Genomic DNA, 27,436 nt, shown 5'->3' on the forward strand with positions numbered 1-27,436 from the left:
TAGTTTGTCCAGCCTTGTTGCACATATGGTACACTGCAGAACCAGTAAAATACCACTAAAATGGGGGGGGGGGGGGGCACGGCACACAGACAACAAAGCAGGAGCTTTGCATATCATACATAATGCTCATATGCTTGTTTATGATATTTTCTATCAATGCTGGTATAATAAAAAAAACTTACCCTACAATGTGCTTTGAACTCTTGCTCCTGGCTTTTGAGGTTCTCATTCATAGCTACAAGTGCTCGCAGGTTCTGTAATATGCTAAATTAGAAGACCCAGAAAATAGCATTAGTCTTTTAGTTTCTAATTTAAACAGATGGAGAATGAAAAGATACTAGAACAAGATTAGTTCTAAGTAATTTTCCTGTAAAGTATAAATCCACGTACCACCACTGATTGGTCAGAACAAGAACGTACTATTACACCAAGTGTTTCGATGGCTTTGCCCTGTTCTTCCCTCATTATTGCAGATGTTTTAAGAGGTCCTCCTATTTAATTTATGCAAGATGAAGGCTTCAATTAGGAAAAAAAACCAGAGATCGGAAGGCCTCATCTACTTGTCAAATGGGTCTTGGGTTCTTCTGCTTGTGTTACATATTTAAGCATCTGCAACTGTTTTCAACTACAGACTGACACAATATTTATTCGGACTTAATAACATGGTGTCCGTGCCCTGCCTTTGTAAGGGGAGCAGGAGGAACTTTTTGCTTAATTTAGTTATTTGTTTAGGCTGACAAAACAACAAAATTATTCATTTTAAAACCATAACTTTTCAGAACTTAAAAGGTCTTAAAGGAAGAAAAAAAACCAACCTTACCTAGAATCTGCTTGGGATTCTATTGTTTCTAAGGCCGCCAATTCCTTGTCCAGCTTTTCACTGCAACTCTTAACCTAAGGGTTGTAATTAATAATATAATGAAATACATTTGTACAGATAGAATGATTCATGGTGCTCAGCTTTCCCACACTATGGAATTCATGAGGTAAGTTGCACCATGAATACAAGCTTTAGCAACTCTCCTACAACCTTTGTCTCTCTCTTGCCACTATTACGACCTTAAAAAAAAAAAAAAAAAAAAAAAAGAAAAAAAAAAGGCCCAAAGGAGGAAGTATTAGTAGAATTTACATATATATGAGCTCTGCACATGTATCAATTACCCTCTTGAGTTACCTTTACCCACATGTAGAAATCCTACTTTGTATCAAGGGAATCAGACAAACTATTTAATGTGGTTGTGCCAGAAGTTCTTATCAAGCTGGATTAAAACAGAACTATTTTAACAGTTAAAAGAAAACTGCTGTTTACAGATTCTCTGCCCCCCACCCCCCCAAAATAGCCTCATGTATTTAGAGTGATCAAGACGACACGAAGATTGATCTCTTAAATTTCTCCATCCAGCCCCTGCAAGGCAAGATTGTATTTGAGACCATGCAGCTACAAAGCACAATAAGACTCTCCCCTTTACACAAGCTGTAAGGAAAAGGCTCCAAACAACAGAGCAGAGAGAACACTGGCTAGAAAGGGGCATTGCTTCACTTCTCTGTTCCACGGTGTGGGCAGCTGAGATAGTTTGAGATTATTTACTGCCAGTAGCAAACAGAAGTAAAATTATTACACCCAGGACAGGAAAAAAAGGCAGGAGACTGAGAATGATTATCACACAAGAAAATACAACTCACCTAAAATTTATGTGGGAACACAGGTATTTACTCTGCAGCTTAGAACATACTGAATACAATGATTTTGGGTCAAAGGAGGTTTTGGAAGGAGTTAATTACATTAAATACAGATACAAGTTACCAAACCTCTCAAGTCAAGTCCTTGACAGGCCAAGATCTCAGGAAAGGTCTCCCTGCCTCTCAGATAACTGCCAACCTGAACTGCTCAAGGTACTGTTCTTTAAAGTCCTGTATTTTGCCACTCTTTTGTACAGCTAGACCAAAGGAGGAAATCATGTTAATTAAAAGACCGTTCTCTGAACTATGCATGCTTGTTTTGCAGAAGCAGAAATCATGATTACCCTCTACATTGCGTCCATTCACTTCAATAGGCTTATCTTGCCCCACACTCCACAGGAATGTAACATAAGTAAAGGCAGTAATAATATCCTCCCACAAGCTGTGAGTGCAACTGAAACACTGCTAATACAGTAAAAGGCAAAAAATTTAAAGCTTTACGTGTTGAATTTACACAAAAGTGCAGAAAGTTACATAGAGCAAAGCCCAATCACAATGAGATTTTTATAACTGGAAGAGGGTTCTACAGCTGACATAGGATCAGACAGTAAAATGGATCAGATGCAACTGCCTGTTTCTGACCAATGCCTGTATTGCAATTCCTTAACTTTCATGGGAGACACACACACACACTACTATTACTGACACTTCACACCTAAGTTGTATAGAAACATTATGACAAAGATACACAGAGCAAGAGTTAATTCACTACAATGATCTAAAATTTAAGAACAAAAACCTTCAAAAAAGTAGGGTTTTTTACCCCAAAAATAATCCAAACCACAAATAAACTCCATACAGTTCAATAAAACTAACATTTCACTTCAGGCAAATATATTTACTAATAGATTCACTGGTACCATTAAAAATAGCATTGTTCTCTTCTCATATTTTACATCATGTTACAATCACAGATGCATTAGTGTCTTTGGTAACCTGCAACTGACATGTACTATTTATTAAAAAAAGCAGTATGCCTAATCCATACATTTGGAACAGATGCATAACTGAGTACTGGGTTTTTCTGCAATCACAGTGTGTTAATTTTAAAACCAACTTGACATTGGTATTCTGCTGGATTTTTTTCCCCTGTCTTATTTACAAAGCAGACGTCCTCAAAGAAGTCATTTTCTGACAGCAGTTCCCTTCCTCCCCATCTATGCAACACCTTTGCAAAATACCACAGTCAAATGGTCTAGGAAGAGAAGTCCTCTAATAACAGCATGAGTGAAGTACATTCTACCTTGAGCAAATAAAAATCTTCTGAAAACTACATAGTATGTTAAAAGTAATCAATAGTGGTATGTAAGATGTGTTAATGGGAAAGGTTGCCTAACATACAGCATCCTACAAAACGGCATAACCAGCTTATAATACTGAACACAGGATGCTGCAGCGGAATGAAACCAAGGGCTTGCCAAGAATATCATTAACTGGTCTCCCTTTCAAAATTACCTGAAAAAAATCTGGGTTTTTTGGACTAGGAAAGCTACTAAGCAATAACAAAGGAAGAAATCCACATCCTCATCCCTGAACTCAGAACCTTAACAGGAGAAGCTTCCATTCAGCTTCACAATTTAATACTCCTTTCCACAAACACTACTACTAAAATTGTCTCAATAAAGATTCAGTGAGGATCACTGTTTAGTTTAAATAATATGGAACTAAACGTCAAACCACAGAAATAAAATCATACAGATCAACTGTAACAACAGTGAATCCAGCAAGTCTAATTTTTCCGAAATACTTTGAGCTGTTCAGAGTTCCTCAGAACTGTTCATTCCACAGCAGCTTCTCAGGCTTTTCTTCAAAGTAGAGCTGTTTTAGAAAGCAAGTAAAGCTTGATCTTTATATCCACTTATTTCCCAGATTGACCATGACATGTATCCCCGTGTCACAGTCTAAAAATACTACTCATCACAAATATACTGACTAGTTGATATGACAGCACAGAGAACTCATAGATAAGATTAGTTTCAAATTAAGGCAACCCACATTTCTTTAACCATTTTGTTAAAGAACAGAGAAAGTAAAAAGAGATGTTTCACTATCCCAGTAGGAACATCCATGATCAATGCAGAAATTCTCTTTTCACCCTTTTACATACACAACGCGTTCCCCTAAGAACAAGGCACACAGATTTTCAATTTTTACATAAAAAACCAAAGATTACCTCGATTAATGTCTTCTTTGCTTCAGCACATTTTGCCTGCAGATCAGCACATTTAGCTTGTAGCTGTTATCAAAGAGAGAAAGAAGAGAGTTTTGATTCTATATTTACTCTAATTATATCTATAATGGAGAATAACAATATCTGAGCTGCCAAGTTCACAATGGTTGCCTATTAAACAACAGGCATACCATCACAGTCGTCGTCTTTTCCTGTCAGATACTTTGGGTGCATTTCATTGTGAGAATTCTGATTGAATGATTAATAGCAAATATTTTCCATCTGACTTTCTAGATGTATTCAGTCCTAGAATGAACAGTGGCTTTTACAAAATGGAGGCCAATGGAATGGTAACTTATTGGACAGAATCTCTTCTAAATTGTTGAAAGTTACTTAGCTGAGCTATGTTAGCCTCGTTTCATACCAGGCTAATAGGACAGTCCCATTTTATTCTTCTCCAAAAAAGTCAGGATGATTCAAGACTTGCATAAAAGCAGCAGGGCACCAAACCATAAAATTGTACCATACCAATAAAGCAAGCTTATGTAAGATTCTTCTTTGTGGAACTATGGAAAGCCTAAAAGAAGGCAGTCAGCAAAATGCCACTGGCTATTTCACTTGTCAAATAATTTACAGAAGGTAAATTCTGGAAGAGTATCCTTTCTCTAGAGTTCTTATAATTCAAGATAACATTACAAATAGTAACAAAAATGGGACTTGGGTTAGAAGAGAGGAATAGAAGTGCTGCAAGGAAATGCATGTTTGGATTTCTGTTCTAGTTTTTTATGTTGGTTTAGTTTGCTGTTTGTAATATGGAGCTATGGCTCAACACTCCATTCATCCATTTCCAGAGCCAAATTTGTAACAGTAAAGCTCTTTCATTATATATTTAATTTTTTTCACCTATAATTTAGAGACTGAATTCTAGCTAGCTGAGGGGGATGAAGAAGAAAAAAAAAAAAATCACAATTTAAGTCGGCAGTCCACATCTCATGAGGATTCAAGGACTATTTGCTCTAAGAATTCTTGCCAAAACTTATTGCAATGCTCAAGCCAGAACTTTATAAATATTTTTTAAAAGGAGGTCTTGACTGTTACTTTTAACTTATTTCAGCTTCTACATCACTCCTCCAAAAGCCATCTTTGGCAAGTCACAAAACAATTTCAGCCAGGTAAATGCTTTACTAGAATGATAAAAGAAGGATATGCTTGGTTTATATCTGTCAGCACTATGCCTCCATACAAAAACATAACACTGAGACCGTTCTGTACTGCAAATAAGCACAGAGGAATTAAAGAGCCTTCAACTGTCAAAATGGCAAACAGCACTACAACGGATTTAGAAAATACGTAAGTTTTCCTGTAATATGAAGTTTATCTTTGGCAGTTAAAAGTATGGACTCCAATTTCTTGTCATTTACAACCAAATTTCCTCCCCTCCCCAAACTGCTTTCATCTTCTCAACAGTATGTGGAAAGCAAACAAACATATTCATTCATGTACCGGGAAAACTGGGTAATAAGTAAAGGAAATTATTTGGGCCAGAAGTGAAAAAGTAAAAAAACTCACTCAACATGTATGAAGTTACAGGAGTATTCTCTATTAGTAATCCAGCAGGCACACTATGCTACAGTTTGGTAGAATAGAAGAGCCACCTGTTCCAGGAAAATGCTTTCTGAACATCTCAGTCATTAAGACTGCAAACAGACATCAGGAGATCTTCCAGACTGTAAAGGCACAATGCAGCAACACAGTATGGCTGCAAACGCTACCCACAACCGCTAAGTCGGTTTAGCTGTTGAGCCTTACTGCTCAGGTAGGCAAGAAAGAAAAAGGAAACAGCATGGCTGTAGAACAGTGTGCTACTGCAATATGGATTTTTTTTTTAAATGTTATTATTATTTTTTTTTAAAGCCTGAGATAGCTGTTGCAGTTCCCTAATGCTACCTTTACTACACAAACGTACCTAGGTTCTCTTTCTCAAAATTAAGGTTGCGCTAATTGCCCCGAAGAACACCAACAGCTCTCAAGGCAAGCACACAGTAGAGGTGTGGTGCAGTATTCTAGCATCTGCATGTTCAAACTGAGCATTCAAGTATGTACATACTGTCTGCAGAAAAACTGCAGACAGATGTGATCTGGCTATATATAACTCAGCTTCCATTCAAAAGCTGTACAACTGCATTAGAACAACACTAAACCTGAGCAAACATACCCTTTGCAACCTAATGGAGTACTTACAGAGTGAGTCATTACAACAGAGTCGTTACAACAGATCTGTAACAGGTTTGCAGCCAGCTAGCTAGGAGCAGATGCTGAGAGAGCCTGTATCTGCCTCCATTCTGTAACATTCAAGCAGTACACCTGTATCTCCTTTTGTTTATATTTAAGCCCTTTTAGCTAAAGTCTTTTGGCCCTTGTGGTTTAAAAGAAGAGTTAGTGTGATGCAAGTGTACCGTAATGACTTAGAATTCAGTGAATATCCTTCTTCTTTTCCCTGCTTCTAAAATTCCAGAAGACCCCATTTTGTCATTTCTGTTCCCACTCCGGGGGGAAAAAAAAAATCCACAAATCCACAAAGGAATTTAGGAATGACTGAACCATCTTTAATCCCATTTTATGATTTTGAAAGCCTGACACTCCAGCATGCATTTAAATGATAGGCACTGTCAATATTTTGTTAGTAATAGTCATCATTTTGATAGGGAACCAGTTATGTTTGACATAAACATACTTGGAAAATTCACACTAACCAAGCATTAAAGGGATACAAAATTCAAGTAAAAAACGCAGCACAACTAATTTTAGTATAACATAGTAGCATTATTTTGTTAAGTCCTTGTATGTGTTCTGTTTCCTCTACACTTCCTTTTCTGTCTGAGGACTGACTGACAACTTCCACAGCATTATAATGTGTATGATGTAAGGAGACCTACATGCAGGACCATTTATCCAAAAGCAAATGAGTATATTCTTTTTTATTGCTTTCCAATATTTCACTCTAGAACAAAGAGAAATGATGACAGACATTGTTTAGATCCAAAATACAGCACAAATGTTAATTGCAGTGTTACTGGCTAGAAAAAAAAAATGCTATTTTTGACAGATCGGGCATGCCAGCGGGCAATACAGAAATGGAACTGCATCAGCTTTGAAAGAAAAATGAATCTAGTTTGACCTGTTCCAAAGGAGATACATTCTAACATTCACCCACTAAAAACCACTTACTACAGTCTACCATTTAAAAGTCTATTTTTTTTCCAAAGAGTTTGTGAAAAACAAATAAAGAATCACCTGCACAGGCTCTTCATTAAACATTTTGATTTAAGTTGAAAAAGAAGAAACAAGTAACAGAATAAGCAATTAGTCTTTCCAATTTTCTGTGCTGAAGTTTTATATCTATAGCTTTATTTAGACTTAGCATTACTTGAATGCTAGTTTAGAGACTTAGAAAAATGGTTCCTAGCATATGTTTCACTGAAAGGAAATTTACTTAAGGGATATCTATCCCCTCAAAGCTTACAAGAAAAAAAAAAAAAAAAAAAAAAGATTACTGCACAGATAGACCAAAAGTGGAGACTATTTTATTCTCATTAAAAAATAAAAAAATAAAAAAAAAAAAATAAAAAAACACACAGGTCCAGTAAGTGGCTAGGCAGAAGGGATTAAAAGCTAGTACTCCCATAGTTGTACTATAGCAGGTAAATATTTCAAAGCTATCATTCTTTTACCTCTGTTGTTTGTAAGACTGGACACATCACTGTCTCATGAGATATGCCACACAAGTCTATCTTTCAAAGCCCTGTACTGTTGATGTTTAATGGGTACAACGAGTTAAGATGTAAGGTGTGCCTTACAGACAATGAGAGCAGAAAAAAAGAGAAAAAGAAAAAGAAAAGAAAAGATGAAGGCTGCTGGTGCAGTGTTGTACTTGACAGAGTATCAACCATAGAAGCCATCAGCAACAATTTTTCTCCAGTACTATTTGTTTTCCGGCAAGCTCTTCCAACTACTGACACTGATACAGTGCATTTTGATCATATTCGGCAAGCTACAAGTGGCATGGCACTGGTTAGCACAATATGCACTTTTAGAAGCAACATTTCATTACTGGCATAGTTTTTCCACTTACGCTTTTTTGCATTAAAATGGCAATAGTGTAAATAGGTTAAAGTACGAGAATGGTGATTCTTACTCTTACTTACAGATATGAACAGAACACTACCCACAAATTCAAGAGCGTTTCCCCCCCCAACAAACTTTTTTTTTTTTTGAAGTCATGTCAAAAGATGCAATGAACAAGATCAAAAAAAATAAAGAAAAACAGAAGAAGCTCAGTGAGCAAATCTATAGCTGGCTTTTAGTCAAACATATAGAATAACAGGCAAGGGCTAAAAATCCATTTGTAACATATTTTAGAATAATTTCCTAAATTTTTTCTTGAATGGACTTGTTTTCACAATTTCAACACTATACCTAACAAGTCAAATATACAGAAACATAGAAAACATCTCTAAAAAACGTATGCAACAAACAAAAAAAAAAGAAAAGCATCTTTTGATCAGCTAGTCCTCTGTTCACAGGGCTATCCAGTTCTTGAATACAAGAATAGCCACATTGTCTTAGTAATAAATGTGCAAGCAAGACATTCAGAGATGCTGAAATGAATGTTCAGCATGACAAATTGCTGGTACAAAAGATACTTTGCAAGTCTTTTCTGGATGGAAAAAACTTTATGATCAACCACATTTATCAATGTTTTCTTTGTTACACACACAGTACTTACTTCTTCCAGGAGTTTGGTTTTCTGCAAAATCTGCTTATTCAGAGATGCCACTTTTCTTCTGTGTTGTTGGGCAGCTCCAAGCCTTTCTGGTCGCTCCTCAGTGGAAAGCTCAGACTGCTGAAATAAAGAGCAACAAGAGCTTGTTGAACCTCACACCATTACTTTTTGCTTCTACAGAAACTCAAAAAATGCCAGACTGGGACAGACCTGTGATATTGCTCATCCAGAATTGTGTCCCACCATCCAGCATGCAGAGTGACTTAATAGAAAAACAGATTTCTCCTCCTATAGACTTGAACCAAGGTCAAGAAGCAGCTGACCAACTGAATTATACCCTAGAGGTAACAGATGTGTCCCTCACGCTGCTTATTTTAAGTAAGTTAATAGTAAAGTGAGGTGCCCTAAGACACGCTAAAGATACTACAGTAAACGAAAAGAAAGAAATCAGCATTACAATTATACCGGGTAGGGTGTCTAAACGGAAGAAATAGAAATGTGCTAAAAAACACCTTAAGCAGTCGAGATAGTTTTCCAGTGTAGGTAGTATTCACTGAATTTGCTGAATCAGAGATGCTTCATATCCCAATATTTAGATTCAGAACTACTTAAAACCTTGAACAATATGGTATTTAGATTCTGCAGTACTAGCTTGGATCTACCTTTATGCTGAATAACACACTTGGTGCGGTAATTACTTGTACCTCTCCACATCATATTTAGTTCTTTTTATTTGCTACAGGCACCAGTCTTTGAAAGCTACTCAACTGACAGCAACCTGGATGCAGTCATTTCTTATCTCTGAATTTTAAAGGGACAGATGCCAGAAATATTCTTTACCAGAGATAACATTTATAATAAAAAAAAAAAAAGTGTATCTGCCACAGCTTAAAGAGTAATTAAAAATCAGTGATAGCTACATGTCTAAGTGATTATTTGCCTAAACATTATTTGTACCTTTTGAAAGTCCTCACTTTAATACTTACATCCATCTGTTTTTGTAATTTGCTTCACTCGCTCAGCCTTCTTTTTCCAGTTAATGTTTTCCAATATTTCATTAGCAAAGCAGTTAATTTTCAGCTATTTCAGGTGCTAATTTGCAAAGTCTGTCAAATACTCTAATACTAAGTGCATTTTGAATGATTACCAGATGTTGACAACCATTAGAATGTACAATCATCAAAACATTACAGAAAGTATGAACTATTCCTCACAGGTATTTGCTTCTGGTACCCATCCTAGACAGAGGGGGAAGCAGCTTCATTAACAGCTTCTTTTTAAATGAAAACATGAGCCAAAAACTCGTCTCCCTCTTCTTCATTTTATATTATTCATACTGAAAAGCAGCTTAATGACTTGTTACCCTTTACATTTACAGCAAGAAAAGGCTAACTCTGACATCTCAGACTTCCTTTATATCTGTTAAGAAAGGAAAAATGCCTCTAAACAGCTGTAACACCAAATTATTGAATAAATACACACTCAGATTTACTCATTTCTCTCATTACTTAGGCAAACGAGACTGCCTCTTGATGTCATGCATTCCAAGACCCCATTCTTCTTTCCTTCACATTATTAGCTGAACTACTATGCATAACATGCAAGTCAAGATAACTGGAAATGCAAGAGAAAGATGCATCAATTAAAAGAGCCCGAGATGGATCATGTAAAAATACGAAGAATCCACACAGTTCAGCCTTGGCAACAGGAAGTTCAAGCATTTCATTAAATTTTCAGCTTAAAGTCTAAAAAGCATGGCCTTAACTCACTCTGCCAGAACCTGCCATGAATATCTTGACTTCAATGATTACACTCCTAGTAGAAGGGGGAAGAAAGCAGAAACCTGTAGTGTTAATAAAACAGTACATTCCCCTAAGCAGAAGAACTTCCCTCAAAACTTTATTTCTAATGGGAAACTTCTCATGCAAGCAAACACAGAAGGGAAACACTTGTCTCATTCTACTTCCTATGTACCCCTAGAAGAATTCAGTCTGAATTGGCTCTTTCGTGGAATCAGCTCTTTCATGGATGTTTCGCGTGAATGACCAGAAACAAGACAGGAAAGCACTTGAGATCCCATGAACCATCCTCACAAATCCCCGAAGGAAACAAGTTAGTACAGTCTATATTGATTTACTCTAGCATTCACTCTCACTTTAGCCTCTCCTTGTCCCCAATTCTCACAGCTTACTGTCTCTCTGTAACGATACACACCCTTTTTTGTGTTCTCCTCTCTCCCCAGAAAAAGCAACGCCCATCCAACAGCTATGCAACTGGCCAGCTACACACTTATTTGCAAAAATTAGCATGACTGGCATCCTTTTAAAGACTTTATAAATACAGTAAACCCTTGTTCCCCAACTCCATATCACTACAGAAGAATCCAAAACACATTTGTCCACTTTGAAAATTCTTTGATCTTCCAATATGCTTCCTCAAAATAGGCTGCTTTTTCATTCCTTACCTTTAAGTAGTAACTGCCTAAGCTTAAAATGTGAAGGAGGAAAAAGATTAGTGAGAACAGTTTATTATGACTTTGCTTTAATTACACTGTTAGCTGTCCTAGTTAGTCTAGTTCAAACACTACAATGAAAGATGGCAATAATGATATGACATGCACAAATCAAATTGGCTTTTGTTTTGACTAGGTACTGGCAATGTGCAACAGAGATTATTTCAAGTAGCGACTTACCATACTTGCGAGTATGTTTATGGAACTTGTCATTTAAAACCAATAAAATCAAAATATAATATACAGAAATACTTCAGTATAAAAAGATATTTTATATGTTTTAAATAAATATCAAAAAAACACCTAATCCCTAAAGCTCCCTTTGCTGGTAAGTACCATCAGAAGATTTTTGCTGTCTCCGCAAGCAATACTTCCTACTTTTTACAGCAATGTACTTAAGAATTTCTTTCTTACTATCTTCACTCTCCAATATCCTTTTGGTCTTCATTATGCAACACATCCATAGAACACTTGGCTGGTCCTCAAGTTCTACTGTTGTTCTTGTCCTCTACTCTAAGCTGCTGGAAAAAAATGGCAGTCTTTTCTGGGTTGACCTTTAAAAATCAAGAGAAAGTAAGTACTACTGACCCAATCTAGTAGTTACTACGAAACTTACATTCAAAATACACTTGTAGAGTAAAAGGAGAACACAGTATTTTAAGATTTTTCTCTTTTATGAGCATAAGCTTTTAAAAGGACACCATTAAAACACACCTGCTTTAAGAACATTGTTAAGGACATTTAGCTTCATATTTAACCTCTTGGAAGCCTAAAAGAAAGCTGTTTCTACACTACGATGCTTACTGTTTTCTAATGAAAAGGCTGTGCCTCAAGAAGTGGCCTGTTACAGTTTGCTTTCTGAAACTGGAAAATAACCATCACTGATACAGAGGTTTCTGCAGAAAAAAATCGTTCTGGTCTGCAAATGAAAAAACTAAGGTAAGCCTAACGTGGTCACACTGCGCTATGGATTCGTTCTGCAACAACACTACAGTGTTACTGAAGTTACTGAAGAATTAGGTTCCAACTACTGAAGAAAATGAAGCTTTCGGCATAGAAGGAAAAAAGCACTACTTTTATAAGCTACTTTGCCTTTGACACTATTGTTGTTACCTTCATTGATTTCTCCTAGCAGTCAAAGGAAATTCTGCTTTGTTTGATTCACAGCTATGACTTCTCTCACCACTGCACAACACAGTAATTCTTTGAGATAAAAATTCATTTTATCTGTTTAATGACTTAGTATGTGCTCTAGAATTGCACTGCAACATATTTAAACCTAAATGATTTCCCTAAGAGTTAAGCAGATGGTTAAAGATAAACATTTCTTTTCAATATGGACTTTCCCCTGGCAAGTTACAGATTGGTAGCAGTTGGCTTAGGAAAGACAGGGATTAACACATGCATTAATACTTGCTAATATCTGCATCACGAGAAACACTGAATTACTCTTAAGTAAGGATTACTCTTGAATGAAAATTCACACAGGTTTTCTATATGCATGCTTCATTCTTCTTTTCTCATCTGCGACTTTACAGCAACAAATTACCCAGAATGTAGTTCTTTTTCCCCCCAAATAGTCATGTTCTATCCAGTATCCCATGACTTTATCACCAATAGCCACTAACACACAACAACAAAAATCCCTGCTTATTTCCTGGTCTCTCACCAGCCTGAACCAGTAGTTGCCTCCTGAACAATGTTAAGAAAGCTGTATCTGAGCAAGCCTCCTAAGTACTAGTGTCTCAGATCGCTCAAGATTATCAGTTCACTGCACTATCTCAAGAAAAGAAGTTCAGTTATAGAAGGCAAGAAGGGATACATGATACATCCTTCAATTCTTCTGTTAAATTGTGTTATCCCTATCCTTGGCTCACTACTTCATTCTTCCCCATTTCCTGCAACAGCTCAACTGCCCTAAAAAGATTTAGCTAATTCAAATAAAACAAGTTAAACAAGTATTAGTAGCCTCATTTTGTGTGACAGAACTTGGTAAGTTAAAACTCCACATTAATAATGTTTTTTTCCCCTGTGTATTAGGATCACTAATCTATTGTAATTCCAAAACTGGTAGTGAAAATAAATAGTTAATTATAGACCCTGCAAGTCTGCCTCCCACTGTTCACATTAAAAAAAGTTTTAAATGGGAAGGAGGCAGGAAATAGAGGCAATGAATTTTATCTTTTGTAATGAGATCATCTCTCAGACATTACCCCCCCCAAAAAGTGTCTGTATCAAAATACAAACTTTGTATCAGTAACTAATTTTGTAGCAGATTTTGTGTATCCCTTCTGGTACAATCATCTCCTACTAGCAAATAGACTTCGGAGGTTCCTATCTGTGACTAACTTCGAATTGAGGCAACTATGAAGTTCACTGTTTTTTGTTTTTCCCTTTAGGCCTCAGACAATCTCAAACCCTGTAACAGCTCAAATCTTTTTTCAGTCTAGATCCAATTAGATCTTTAGCAGCCATTTCAAAATAATATGCAGTCATTTTTTCTTGATGTTTTCCCAAGGCTCAGGAACTCAAGAATAAATGACAGAATCTCACCTTACCTTTCAAAGTTCCAGCAAGCAAATAAGTATATAAATATGCAATTTAGTATCTTCCTTCAATGACTACTCTTTATCATACCAGACTGTTGAAATGTTTACTTTATGCTATTTCAATTGAATGCACAGGGGACATAGTAACATCCAACATGGGACTCCAGAAGTTGAAAAATACTCTGAGTCAACTTCTCATTATATAAGCAACTTGCAAACAGCATTTACAACTGCTGAAGAGGATACTCTTCAGGCATTTTTAAAGGCGGTAATTTTGAGACAATACTTACCTAGTTTTAGTCATTCTCTCATTTTAACAGAGAACAAACTTTTCCTCCTATTCTACTGAAAGCAAAGCCTCCTGTTATACAAGGGGATGATTACAAATTTTCAGAGAAAGAATCCCTCAAACACAGTAAAAGCAAAGTTACATTGAAAAAATTGCCTTAAAAAGACGTCAATGTTTAGGCAGATAAAAGCCAAGTTAACAACTTTCTGTCAAGATTTTTAGAAAACAAAGGAACACCACTAGAATCTTCCCTTCCAGTTTATCCAGTAAGTCCACTCAACAGCAGAAAGAGGGGCAAACGCAAAAAAATTGTACGCACTGATCTTCAGCAAAAACACTACCCTGTAAGAATGATCCTGGCATACGGCAAGAGCAAATTTAGAATTTTATTTGCCAGCTGTCTTCACAGGCAATGGGCCTGTGGATCAGGTCCTGATTAAGGCCATGACAGACAAATAAGCCCTGCTTTTTATCAGAGTAGAAATAGTTACAAGGGGTTAAAGCTGTTAGAACCATATGCAAACATTGTTGATGCTTCTATAAGCTGTTTGATAACATCCCTAATTTTCTTTTCCTGGTACGTGCATGCACACACAAAGATTTTATTTTTTGGTCACAACCAGTAGATTTGATTTTAAAAATGATATATGTTTAGTTTGACTTCAATCAGTTCTTTCCAGAGTATTAATCACTGTTCTACTATAATAGTCAAGGTCCTGCTGCCTTCTCTCAGAACAGAAGAAATGTAACATTGAAATATGACCCTTGGGCTTCTGTTCTTCCAATCCTCTATAATAAAGAAAGGCCAAGAAATTGCTATAGACTCTGTTGAGTTATAGGGTTTATCTCCCAAATGGGAAAGCTCCATACCTCATAAGTGTCAACAAAAAGGAAGAAATATGAGAAGACTATTGGACAAATAAGAGCGACCTATAACTCACAACTGGCAGTGATGTATTATACGTATTAATTGCTTGAAGAGCCAGATTTTCTTTTCACATTACTGTAAAAGCAATCACAGTTGAACACAATAAATGGAGCTAATAAACAAAGTTAATTGCCTTGACTTCTAAAAGCAACAAAGGTTTGTTTTTCGATGATACTAGCTTCGGAATCAGAGATCGAGCACATGACCGGTAATTGGAGCCAAGGGCAAGCAAGATTCCAGTACCTGAAAGACTTAGGCCAGCTCTTCACTGAACAGGCCCACAGAGCTGTATTTCTGTGCTTAAAACCAAACATCTAAAAACGCATTAAAAATTTAGGCCTCTGGTTTCAGTAAAATATCAGCTCAGCCTCTTATTCATGAAAACATTTAAGCAGGTGTTTAAGCCTTATTTACTCATGAACACAATTTAGGAATATGTGCTCTCACCCTAAAACTCGTGCGTGTCCGAGTCTCAGTTAAATACTTCCCAGAATCCTGATTTTGCTATCTTCCACCATGAAACACTGCCGTCTTAGGAGAATCACGCCAGTTTATTTGGAAGCTTGAAACCTAAATTAGTAAGCTACCAAGCATGACGTGGTAAAGCATAACCAGGTAACACACTTACCTTTTCAGCATATTCTGACACTATTTGCTTGATCTCATCTGACTGGAGTCCAACAATCTGGCCTACTGTGCTTGCTGTCAACTTGCCCTGCAATTGAATCAAAAAGTGTTTGAGTTTTGGAACAGCTTGTGGTTTTTATATGGCAATTTCCACAAGCTCTAATTTTAACAGAAACATAGAAAGATTAATTACATTGCATTAAATTCTCTAACCATAGAAAAGCCCAACACATTTTATCCCAAAAGGATAGAAAGAAACTTCATTGATGAAAATTTCTTCATTTCTAACCTTTGGCAAACACTATCAGTAGTTTGAATTCAGATTTTCAAATATTTACTTTGAACTGTATTTTACATACTGAATTTTAAAGTTGCAGTAATAAAACTTTTAGACCACATTTTGAGACAAACTATGACTAGGTAGATGCTTAAGAGCATACAGCTTTAAAATCAGATGCAAACAGAGAAATAATCTTCCACTTAATAGGACTGAATTCTACAATGGATTTCACTACAAAATATGTCAATTGACTTTGAGACTAGACTGCTTATTGCCTTCTCTTCTGCAACTTAAACATATTATTTCTGTTTATGTCAAACAACTGAATTTCTTCCAACTACCCTCACCCAAAAATGGAAGTATAAGAGTTTCCAAAATAACTGCAGCCTAAAAGTTCCGCTACATCATTGATATACTACAGCCAATTAAGAATTTGAACAGAAAATATAAATATTATATTTTCAGCATTGTATACTAACGATACAATTTATAATGTTTATCAGTGATTTGAAAAAACCCTTGAAACAGTTTTCCTCTCCTCTCCCCAGTAAGACAATTATTTCTGTGGCTATCTTCATGAGATATATATAATTGTATTACTTCCTGGGTAGCTGTACTGTGATGTTTTTGCCCTGAAGTCCTCCTTGTAGAATCCATTTGAAAGAAGCATTTATTTAGATTACTCTAAATAAATACTCTAATACTTTAAATAAAATTATTTCAAGGCAAAGGATTAAGTCAGCAGCCCTGTAAAATGTGCTGCCTTCCTAATTCAACCATCTTTTCTTGCATTCTTTTTATGAAAATTTATATGCAAAAATTTTTTTCAAACAACTTTAGACTCACAACTCAACTTTAGTAAAAATTACCTTAAGAGTAAGTGATAGCTAGCAAGTAAGTGGCATAAATAGCATGTTGAACTGCTCTCATGTAACATTAAAATGCAAGAATTAAAACTCTGACTGGAAAAACAGTATTAATCTTTGTGTGAATATCCTAATGTACTATGTGGCAAACCCTCTGATGACTAATCTGAACTGTGATTACTAAAACATATCCATCCATAATTAAAACAAAGCTATGTTAGTTTTAAATGTTGCTTACCTCTTCTGTTCCCATCACAGCCATTCCAGTCATCAGAGTTTTAATGCGAAGCTAGGGCAAGATAGGAGGTATTACATGTAACTATATTTAACATATTTCTGTTTATCGATAGTGACATACATATACAATTAGTATCATCTAGCATGCTTATTTTAATGCATGCAAGGGGATAATAATTCTATGAAAGTTAGAGAAGCGGTGCTAAAGTTACCAAATAAAGGAAAATTCCCTATCACAGTAGAGGCTAACTCAGAGCAGTCAGCTACAAACAGCAACGCAGAATACATATGCTGACCTCTTAAAAATGCTTAGATTCCAAAATGGAAGTTGAGTATTTGGTATTAAATATCCACAAACATTTAATTTTGTGCTTCCATTTTGGATTCCGTATTTGCCTGTGGGAAGGAACTCCCACATCAGCTAAGCACCGAGATTTTCCTCCTCGCAGAGAACAACCAGTGCACTGCTTACTGCCCCTTTCCCCTAGCAAGTAACATCCACGCCCACTATGTATATGGCACACCTCTTCAGCAGCCCGAAGGTCATCTTCATCACAAGCCTCAGTTCTTCCTGCTGCTGCAAGCCCTGGAGGTAGCACAATTTTTTTATCTTCAGTCTGTTTAAAAGAAATTAAGAAAATATTATATCTAACTCCAGTAATCTGATGCACTAAGACAGACAACAAGGAGAAAACTGGAATGTAACTATTCCGTTTTTACCTTGTTTTTACAGGTAACATTGGAACACCCTACAGTCCTGTTCATGACAACCGAGGTGCAACCCTCACTGAACTTCACAAGTAACCCGGTTGCTCAAGACAGTGCCTCTGGCTTGCTATGCACACGTCTGGGGTAAAGATCCTTTATTCCACAGCCTTCTGAGACCTACAACCTCACAAGCCAACTGTCTAGTCCAGAAGCTTGGCCTTAGACATCTAGTATACAGGAGAAAGCTGCTATTTTTGACAGAAATTAAATTAAGAGCTGAAAAATGATTCAACTTGTGTAACAAACATATGAAATTCAAAATGTTTGCCTAGTTCAGACAGAAGCATACATACCACTAAAATAATGAGTGCTGACAACTGATAGACTCAATTTCTAGGTCACAGTAGCGTACCACTGACCAGACTATTTAATCTTCCTCTTCTACCTTAGTGGTAACTCAATTCACACAATGAGCGTGACAGTCTAATATACAATACTCCAAATTCAGTAATATTTATGAAGAAAAAAATAAACTGTATAAAACATGACTGCAGCCTGGCAGCTACTTTCAAGGAAAAAGAAGAGGGCATAGATTTGAAAACATCTCCATTTATATGATTTACATGTTAAATGTATATGTGGAATATTGAGATAATGAAAGAGGGCAACCTTAATATACTCAATATACTGTTAACACCATATCATGCTTAGCGCATTTCTTCATTAACACCACCTGTAATAACTTTTAATCAAAGTAATATCTGCACTGAAGTAATAAAATTATAAAAAACTCTGATTAGAACAGCTTATGATTCCATAACCATCAAAGGCACAAGCAAGAATACTAGTTTTCAAGAGGCACTATGATTTATTTACAGCATTGTATCATGCTTCTCTATCACATTAAATGACCTGGTATGTAATAAATGCCTACAGAATTTCTTACCTAGCTGAATGATTCTTCAAAAAAGAAACAAACCTCTTTAACAAATGCATCTTGGAACACTTAAAGACAGTCATTAAGCAGATAGGATATATGGTTAACCCACACTGAAAAAACAACAACAAACCTCTCATTTAAGCAATCTATGTTTGCAAAATGTAATCTTTGACAGCTACTGGCAGATGAAAGAATTCACTTAAAAAAAAAAAGACAGATAGTAAGCAATAGCATCTTTCACAGCATGAGAATTTTTAGTCTCAGTCATTTTTAAGAATAAGTTACAGCTTCCTATTCTATTGTATTGCTTTAAGATCTTACAGTAACCAGCACTCCAAGAAAAAAAATAATACTTGAATTGCAGGAAGAATTAAAAAATAAATAAATAATATCAATAGTATTTTTACCTGTTCTGTTTTTCCTGATTGTCTGCTAAATCCATATCTCCTAAAAGAACAATAGTAACATCAAAGTAGTATATTGCTGTTTCCAACATTCTTGATTTCATAACAAGCAAGTTTCTATCAGTTTTCAGCATAAGAAGCCCACTAAAAAGTGAATCATTCAGCAAAAGCAACATCCAAAGCCAGGTTCACGTTAGTTATGAAATGCTTCAATTGAACTAAAGCAGCAGGTACTGCAGCATATTTACAGTATAATGTCAGCTCCATCTATTCCATCCATTATGATTTGCAAATCTGGACTGTTCCTAGAGCACTGTCATGTAAAGCTAATGGATGGAAAGAGCAATGCTCTCTTTCCATTTGGAAAATGATCCTGAGCTATAAGAGACATATTTCTGAATTCTGGACAGGCCTTAAGAAATTGTCAGTGCAATCTCAACTCCTAAAGAACATTCATGCTTGTGTGCTTTGATGAACTTGCAATTTCTTTCTGAAGCATGGCCTTAGAGCTTCCGAGCTTTAAATATATGTTCAAGCAATTTTTTTTTTTTTTACTTAAAAAAAAAAAAGGAGAAAAAATTAACATTTGAGTTACAGTGTTAGTTTAGAAATTATCCTGCAGAAAAGACAGGCAGAAAGCATTTTTAGATCTGAGCAAGCAGCATTTTTAGATCTGAGCAAGCAATCACCCTCATTATCAGGGAGCACAAAACCCAGCACATACATAGTCATGAAAGATGTTCCCAGTTGACTAATTTACAACTAAGACTAATTCCTTATCTACTGCACAAGCAGAACTATTTAAAGGCCTTTTATGGCTCTAAGTTAGAAGTGATCCTCAGCAACAGTACCAATTGCTACCAGTTCTCCATTTACTCAACATTCACAACTACAGGGTAAATTCAGTCATATTTTGTTGTAGCATAACTCCAAGCTCTCCAGAATTCCCAAACATTAAGACCTCTCTGCATTTTAAAGCTTATCAATACAGGGTGATAGGGCACCACCCCCATGAAGAATATACATAAAGTTGTATTTATAAAGAAGCATTTGATAGTAGTACTGCCATTCTTGTACATCTTTTACTGCCTTCTGCATGAGTGCAAGGTTATTTTCATGCAGATAACTGCGTCCAAGAAATGAACTGCACCAAAATAGAAATAATAAAAACTTGAACATCGATTATACCAACACAGAATCCATGTGCATTCCAGGACTAACATTTCACATGTTAGATGAACTGACTTTGTACTTTATCCGAAAACTATTTGAGAATATGCAAAGACTGGGCAACGAAAGCCCTTAGTTGAAACAGACTACACAACTACACAGAAAGATGCTCACTGACATCACTGCACTCTCAGAACAGATTTTGGCTAACCACGTCACACTTATTTGTGATAGCCTTTAAACTGAAGGCCACAGGAACAAAATCAATTCAGAACACAGCACTATATCACTGGCTGTATCTGTGTAATGCTGCATTTGGCATCAAGTCATGACAAGACCCTCTATTATTCATTGCACTGAGAGAAAGAACTTTTATGATTAGTGTCCACTGAAAGGAGTCATTTTTATGATAACTGAGGAGCACTTAGGAGTAAAAAACTCTACTCGCATGATTTTAAGACTACCACCTATACAGAGTGAAAGAATGAGAGGTTCACTCTATTTGAATTTTAAAAGCATTCAACTTTCTATCTAAAACTACCAGCCAAAAGTCTACTATCTGCCTTTTCAGCAGTGCTCTAGTTTCCCTAAGTGTTGAAGGGTAGATAGTAATCCCTACCGCCCTCTCAGATTTTTGTATGCATCTCTTAAGTCCTTGTACTCTCTTGTTATTTCTTAGTAGGTTCAAGGTAGACATACAATTGCCTTCCTTAAGATTTTCTTTCTCTGTCAAAACACATGAACTGGACATTTACCTGTCTTACTACTGTCATTTTCTCAGATGTTCTTCTTTGTTTTTGAGTTATATCAATAACGGTTTTCTGGTCAAGAATTATATGCTTTGGGAATTTATTACGAAGCATCACTAGAATGCATTCAAATCCTACGACTGTCCTAATTTTCTCCCTTTTCCATTCAATTTGTAGGTTGAGCTTAACTTTTCCTATTAGAAGACAGATACAGCTAGTTATTGGTAAGTACTGTCTTTCCTTCTCATTAATTTAAATAATCAGTCCAATGGGTATTCTGTCATGCTTCATGCCTTTCAAAGACCAAATACCTCTTCTCCCTTTGTTTTTCTACTAGGGCTGTACAATACCATCAAGATCATCTTATAAAGAAAAGAAAACAAACACTGTCTTAAAGAGGCATTTTCCTTCCTGAGAGTTTGTAAATTCCTGACTGCCTCTCTTATTAGAAAAATAGTTCCAAGCCACTCCTCACATCTATGTACTGATAGATATTATGCATGATAATAGCAGATCCCTTACATTTTCAGTGCTTCCTGCTTTTCTGTTCTTATTTCCTCTCTCTGTACTCGAACTTTCTCCATCATTCATCTTCATCTATTTTTTTGTTAAAGTTTTATCTGTTTTTCCAGCAGAAAGGAGCTTCTCTCTCAAGAAATACTTGGGTCTCAAGTGTTCCACAATACCTAAGCTAAAACAATTTGTGATGATCCACGAGATGAAAACATCTTTTTATTTCAGCTTTCAAGCTACCCGATTTCAAGTTTTCTTCTATTTTTAAACTAACTCCATAAAAATCATACACAGGAATTCCCTCCAACCCCATAAAGTATTTTACGTTCTTTTTGTTTATTAGGAAACACGCCTAACACCAACAGTATGCAGTAAAGACACTGAAACAGTACAAGAAAGGATAACTAGACAGTATACCAAGACTTCAGCATTTCTATACCAGCTCTTTTGCATCAATGAGCTGATCTAAATCTAATGATTTCTGCATGCACATCTTCCCCTGAAGAGTTAGGGACAAAATCCAGATGCCAAGTAGAATAAGCCCTGACAATGTCATCAACTTGCAAATTCAGTTTTCATTCAGGGAGGAAGCAAACTAAAATGGATGACTGACAGGTAAATCAAGCCTAACTGCCTAGAAGTATTAGACAAATAGGAGTCACTCAAGATTACAGTCCACAAAATTTATGAATATTAGTTCTGTGAATAAAATCAGTGGTTAGTATATACAGAAGAGGCCCTCTGTTTCCTTGTTTTTTGAATAGATTAAACAAATTTATTAGAGCAGCCAGTCATTTCAGGCTTTTAAAGCAGCTTGCTAATACTTCACATAACTGCACTGGACTCTACTGATGTTGGATGGATGGGAAGAGTTCTATGGTTAGTTATTTATACAGAGAGTTTATACAAGGTCAGACTCGGTTGAGTAACAAGACACCCAAATGTCTCCCACTAGTTTCATTCCGTCAAGAATGCACTGTGGATTTCATCCTACTTTAAAGGAAAACAAGCTGAAAGACATTAATTTGTCCATGCTGCCATCATCAAATACCATGAATGAAAGGGGGAAAGGTTGTAAGCAATCTGCAATCAGGACACCATTTGCTGACTTAAACTGTATGTCAAAACAAAGGGACAAAAAGGAAAAGAGGAAGGTACTCACAATAGTAAGACAGAAAATCTACAGCTTTTGGGGAGAATAAGCCATAAAAAATTCAAAAAGGAATGAAAATATGATTTAATACTGATTAAGTATTAAGAACTTAGAAGAAAAGCTGTCCGTATTACCAAGCTAAGAAGAAGAAATGGGAAAGAGATGCTGAAACAGAAACTCTTAAGTTATTTTTTGTGTTTGGAGAGCTCACAGAAAACCAGAGACTTCTAGAAGTAACAGATATACGCAAACCTTTAGTAGTTGTCTCTAACCGGAAGTTTGTAGAAGGTAAACAGACAAAGCACTAAACTATAATTCAGCCTCCCAGTGTAATAATTACGTTAGAACTACAAAAAGAACCAGTAACAGCTTCAGTCCGTCTTCTCCCCAGTTTCTGGAGGAATGCTAAAAAAGAGGCAATACTTTTTTTGACAGTCAAGACTGATAATCTAAGACTACCTAAAGGCATCATGGATTTAGGCCATTTTTATGGAGTAAAGAACAAGCATATTCAATAGACATTTCCTACTTGTGCTGCAGCACAGCTAATAGGACAAAGTCAGGGTCTGGACTTCCATTGTACAAGACATTATTCACTTATATAAAAGGACTGTCCAGTTCCCAGTGAATTTACAGGATAAGTAAGTAAAATCTGAAACAGTCCATTCTCAAGCAAGATTTACATATATACACACACACACAATCATTTGAGATACCTCTAACCATACACAATACAAAACCCATGCACAACTTATACAGATTGAAGCCTTTCACCTGCCATATTCCAGAAGTGTAGCGTGAACCTTTGATTCCTCGTCTAGCAGTTCTTCAGCTCCCTCCTGACGTTTATATTTTCTCTGGGGTTTGTAAACCTCCTGTAAGCCAGTGAATAAATTTAAAGCTTGCCCAAGACTTTTCTTAAATAAATGAAGAATTTTGTTTTTTAGAGTGAGATATACCACTGGTTGTTTTCCAATTCAATATACTCACCCAAATAAACATCCTTGACCTTCTCTTTCTGGAATTGCATGAATAAAATCTTACTGAATTTACCTCTAAAGGATTTGCTATAGAATCTGATTTCCACGTTTTTTTTTCTAAAAAGGATAAACAATTTTTTTTTAAGCGAAAAACATGATTTCTTCAATTCTCCTCAATCACATCAATCACACTTGAGAGGAGTCAAAAATAACAAAACTGATGCCTATTTAAAATCAAAGTTCTATGATTAAACTGATAAGTCCAACGTCTAGAAATGTTATCTTTTTGGTAGTTAATTTTATTTTTATTCAATTGTTAAGTGATTAAATGTTATTATCTACTCAATGATCACAATTTTATCTGGTCACAATGGAATTAAAGCAGATTTTACTGTAATTTAAGGAAGGAAAAAATGTATTTTGAGCAGTCTGCTACTAAAATCATTCGATCTCAGGCTATACCAGTGTGATCCTAGCTGGACAACAATCCAGCAAACAAAACAAGGATTCATAGGCACTCACTATTTTGTACCGATAAAGGTATTTTTGTATAAAAATAAAACAGACAAAAAGAGAGAGCTGCTATCCTATGCAAGCATTAACATCAACAAAACTGTTGCAGCACTACAAATACGGCTTATACTAAAGTGGCCTTCTTCCTCCTTCCATATAGGGCAACAGGACCAGCATAATAGTCTTTATACCAAAAAAATCAGAAAAACTACTCCATCTCATACACAAACAAAATTAAAGGATGTTTGTAACTTTCCTAAAATTAGTAATTGGAACCAAGATAAAATTTACTTTGATTTGATTGGATTCTAAAAGAAAATTAAAAGGAGGATTGTTTTTTTGCTTGATCTGACTTTCTATACAACAAACTGATTTTCAACTAGGAATTCCTGCACCATAGTATTATCGAATTAGCTCTCTTTTTCAAAGATAGGTAATCCCAAAGTAAAGATTTTAAACAAGTGAAAATAAATCCTATTCCTTTATAAGTTTCTGCTGAATTTGTCTGTTACTCTTAATTTTTACTCCATTTCTGATCTGAATTTGTGTTGTCTTCATTTCTAGCTATTAAATCACACTACATTTTTGCCTGTCACATGAAAAAGATTTTATGACTAGGATTCTCCCACAACAGGTACTTTTACACCTACAGAAAAACAACAGAAGTCATAAGAGCAATTGTAGCTTTTATAGAGGTATTCTGTATTTTACCTGTGCTATATAAAGTGCAGACCTTATACCATAAACATTAGTAAACAAACATTGGCATCACTAACTGAGCAGATGAACAAAACGACTGCAGGAAAATCTCAATTCACAACATATTCACCTTTCAGCAGCAGCAGTTCTTATTTCAGTTACCATGCCTGATATTTAATATTCACTTTTCTAACCTTCGGGCCTGACCACGACCATAAATCTCATTGCACTGTCCCCCTGAGAAGAGCAGGGCAGGTCCTTAGACCAGAGTTCTAATAATGAATTCAGACAACAGACTAATCTTTCACACTTGCTGATCCCCTTTTAGGAGAGCTGATTTCTCTTCTAATTCTAATGCACAACAATTTGAAGGTGACGTGCAAAAGAGTAAAGCTTACACCCTTTTTCCAGTTCCCGAGGATAGAAAGGAGAGCCTGTGAGGCTTCCTCTCCCTTAAAAAAAAAAAAATCATTCTGCATGTTCCTCTAGATTGCACTCATGCCTTGATGCCTTAAGAGATCTTATGGTCTAATCTTCCATTAAGAAGATTAGGTGTCAGCAGCAACGGCTGTAATCCCAACAGAGCTCAAATATTTAATGAAGAGGCATTTGTCTAATTATGCTCTGATCAGTGATGAATGAACAAATGACAAAACTTTATCTGCCATAAAGACGCACCTAAAACCCATAGATCTGTGACCTGGAGGAGGAGAGAGACAGAATACACCTTCATCAAATCTGCAGATGAATCCAAATTGGGGAGAGCAGTTGCTATGCTCAAAGGCAGGGGCACTATTCAGCGGTACCTAGACAAGCTAGCCAAATCCTGCAAGACAGTCAAACTTTTAAGACAGCACCTTGTTTTCTTTATTTTCCGCTATCTGTTCCACTCTCAGACCCTAAATATGGAACTATTCTCTTGAGTACAGAAGTAGGCACATGCATACCCGATTCCTGGAGCATGACCTATGAATTTCAAAGTAACAGACCTAAAAGATTTGGCAAGTGAAAACAACTTCACTGACTTCAACCAGCAGGGAAATATCTGATCTAGCGTACCTGTAGCTGCTTCACTTCTGCCATGTCTTTCTCTTTGAACTCTAAAAAGCAGTCTTAGAAAACATGCAACCTGATATGTTAAGGAACCCAATCAAGCACTGTGGGACTTTGCACAAGGCACCTGACTGGACCTATTTTCACTGCTTTCACAAGTAGTGAAACTGAAAATGAGTTTTGACATGCAGACATTTAAAATCGACAGATCATTGCCACTTTGATTAATTAGAAGATAAATATAGTCCAATTTCTGATAGTTTCAAATAAACAGTTAGTCTGCTAGGTGTTTAATAGCTGTGAGTTACCTCATGACTTTTATTTGATGCCATGGAACAACATACTCTCTGCACAAGCAGATGACTTGGTTTATCTAGTGGTACACTGTACATGCAGAAGGTTTCCAGTATGAAACACTGGCATTTGTCCCCTTTCTAAGAAAGAAGCTTGACATGTTACTGGAACCTTCTCCTGAGAAAACCCAGGAGCAGCTGCATTAAATAGAATTCACCACCACCATTTCATTACTAAAAGGACTTGCTTCTTGGTTGTTAAAAGTGATCACAAAAAAATCTACTATACTTACAAAGATATCAGTAACTGTTTTCATAGCCTTCTCTTTTCTTTGCATAAATTCATCATCCTGCAAGACATTTAACAAAGGTGATTAAAAATACTGGAACAGAGATTAAATCTCAACAACGGTAATGAGTTTAGCAAACAGACTTGTCAAATAGTTTCTAACTGAGCTGCTCAATTAATTGTTCAGTCAAATAGCAGCGATTTCCTTCATTCATCAGATAAGCAAGTCTTTAAAACTGTATTCAGACCAGTAATCTTTCCGGTGTCTGCTTATACAGTATCCAACATTTGCAATCCTAGCCCACTACTGGGACCTCTAATTGTTTCTCCAGCACAAAGAAATAATGAATGGGATGGGCTTATGTGGGAAAGAAAGTTTTCCTCTATGATTATTTTAACTTCTAAGCATTGAAAACAAATAGAAAAAAAAAAAAAAAGCAAAGAAAATCCTGCTGTCATTCCCAGTAATAAGGAGATCCACCTTTAACACTATTACTGAATTAGAGGCAAAACTTTCGTTCTAGGTTTTAAATAGGAAAAGGCCTTTGGATAAAATGCATAAATAGAACTGACAGCTCAGCACAAATCCAAACTCACTTCTGTTCTCCCTCTATGCCAAGGAAGCTTTAAACCATTACTGCGGAATAGGAAGTTCCTCAGCAGGAGGAGAGGAGATCACATCACCATTTAAAGCACATAACTTCAAAGCAGTCAGAATTTGACTGTTGTCAGATGTAGGAGGAATTTGACCAGGGTATCTCAAACATTGCATAACTACTCTTACCACTATGCTTCCAGATAAAGCAGTAGCTCTGACTCCTCTGGCAACTACATTTAGAGAGATAAATTTAATTCCTTTCAACCCAAACCTGTCCTCTCTGCCTTTCCACAAGCCTTTCCACTTTTTGAAGAAAGTCTTTTGAGCATCTATCTTCCAAGAACAGATTTGGAGTTTGGAACCAGGGAAAGAAGAGTTTCCTTCCAGCACTCT

The 27,436-nt window shown here is 36.1% G+C and overlaps 1 protein-coding gene across 1 annotated transcript in view; it reads right to left on the reverse strand.

Moving 5' to 3' along the window:
• CCDC93 (coiled-coil domain containing 93) overlaps positions 1–27,436 on the reverse strand; it is a 56,138-nt gene that overhangs the window by 17,976 nt on the left and 10,726 nt on the right. The window contains exons 6-15 of the mRNA XM_026097136.2: positions 26,450–26,506; positions 23,393–23,493; positions 19,037–19,076; positions 17,506–17,598; positions 16,983–17,033; positions 15,600–15,686; positions 8,697–8,813; positions 3,914–3,976; positions 821–894; positions 183–264 (exon numbers count right to left, since the gene is read on the reverse strand). Coding sequence (XP_025952921.2) covers positions 183–264; positions 821–894; positions 3,914–3,976; positions 8,697–8,813; positions 15,600–15,686; positions 16,983–17,033; positions 17,506–17,598; positions 19,037–19,076; positions 23,393–23,493; positions 26,450–26,506 — 765 coding nt within the window. The remainder of the gene's footprint in view (positions 1–182; positions 265–820; positions 895–3,913; positions 3,977–8,696; positions 8,814–15,599; positions 15,687–16,982; positions 17,034–17,505; positions 17,599–19,036; positions 19,077–23,392; positions 23,494–26,449; positions 26,507–27,436) is intronic.

This window comes from Dromaius novaehollandiae, chromosome 7 (genome assembly GCF_036370855.1).
Source record: "Dromaius novaehollandiae isolate bDroNov1 chromosome 7, bDroNov1.hap1, whole genome shotgun sequence".
Classification (NCBI taxonomy): Eukaryota; Metazoa; Chordata; class Aves; order Casuariiformes; family Dromaiidae; genus Dromaius; species Dromaius novaehollandiae.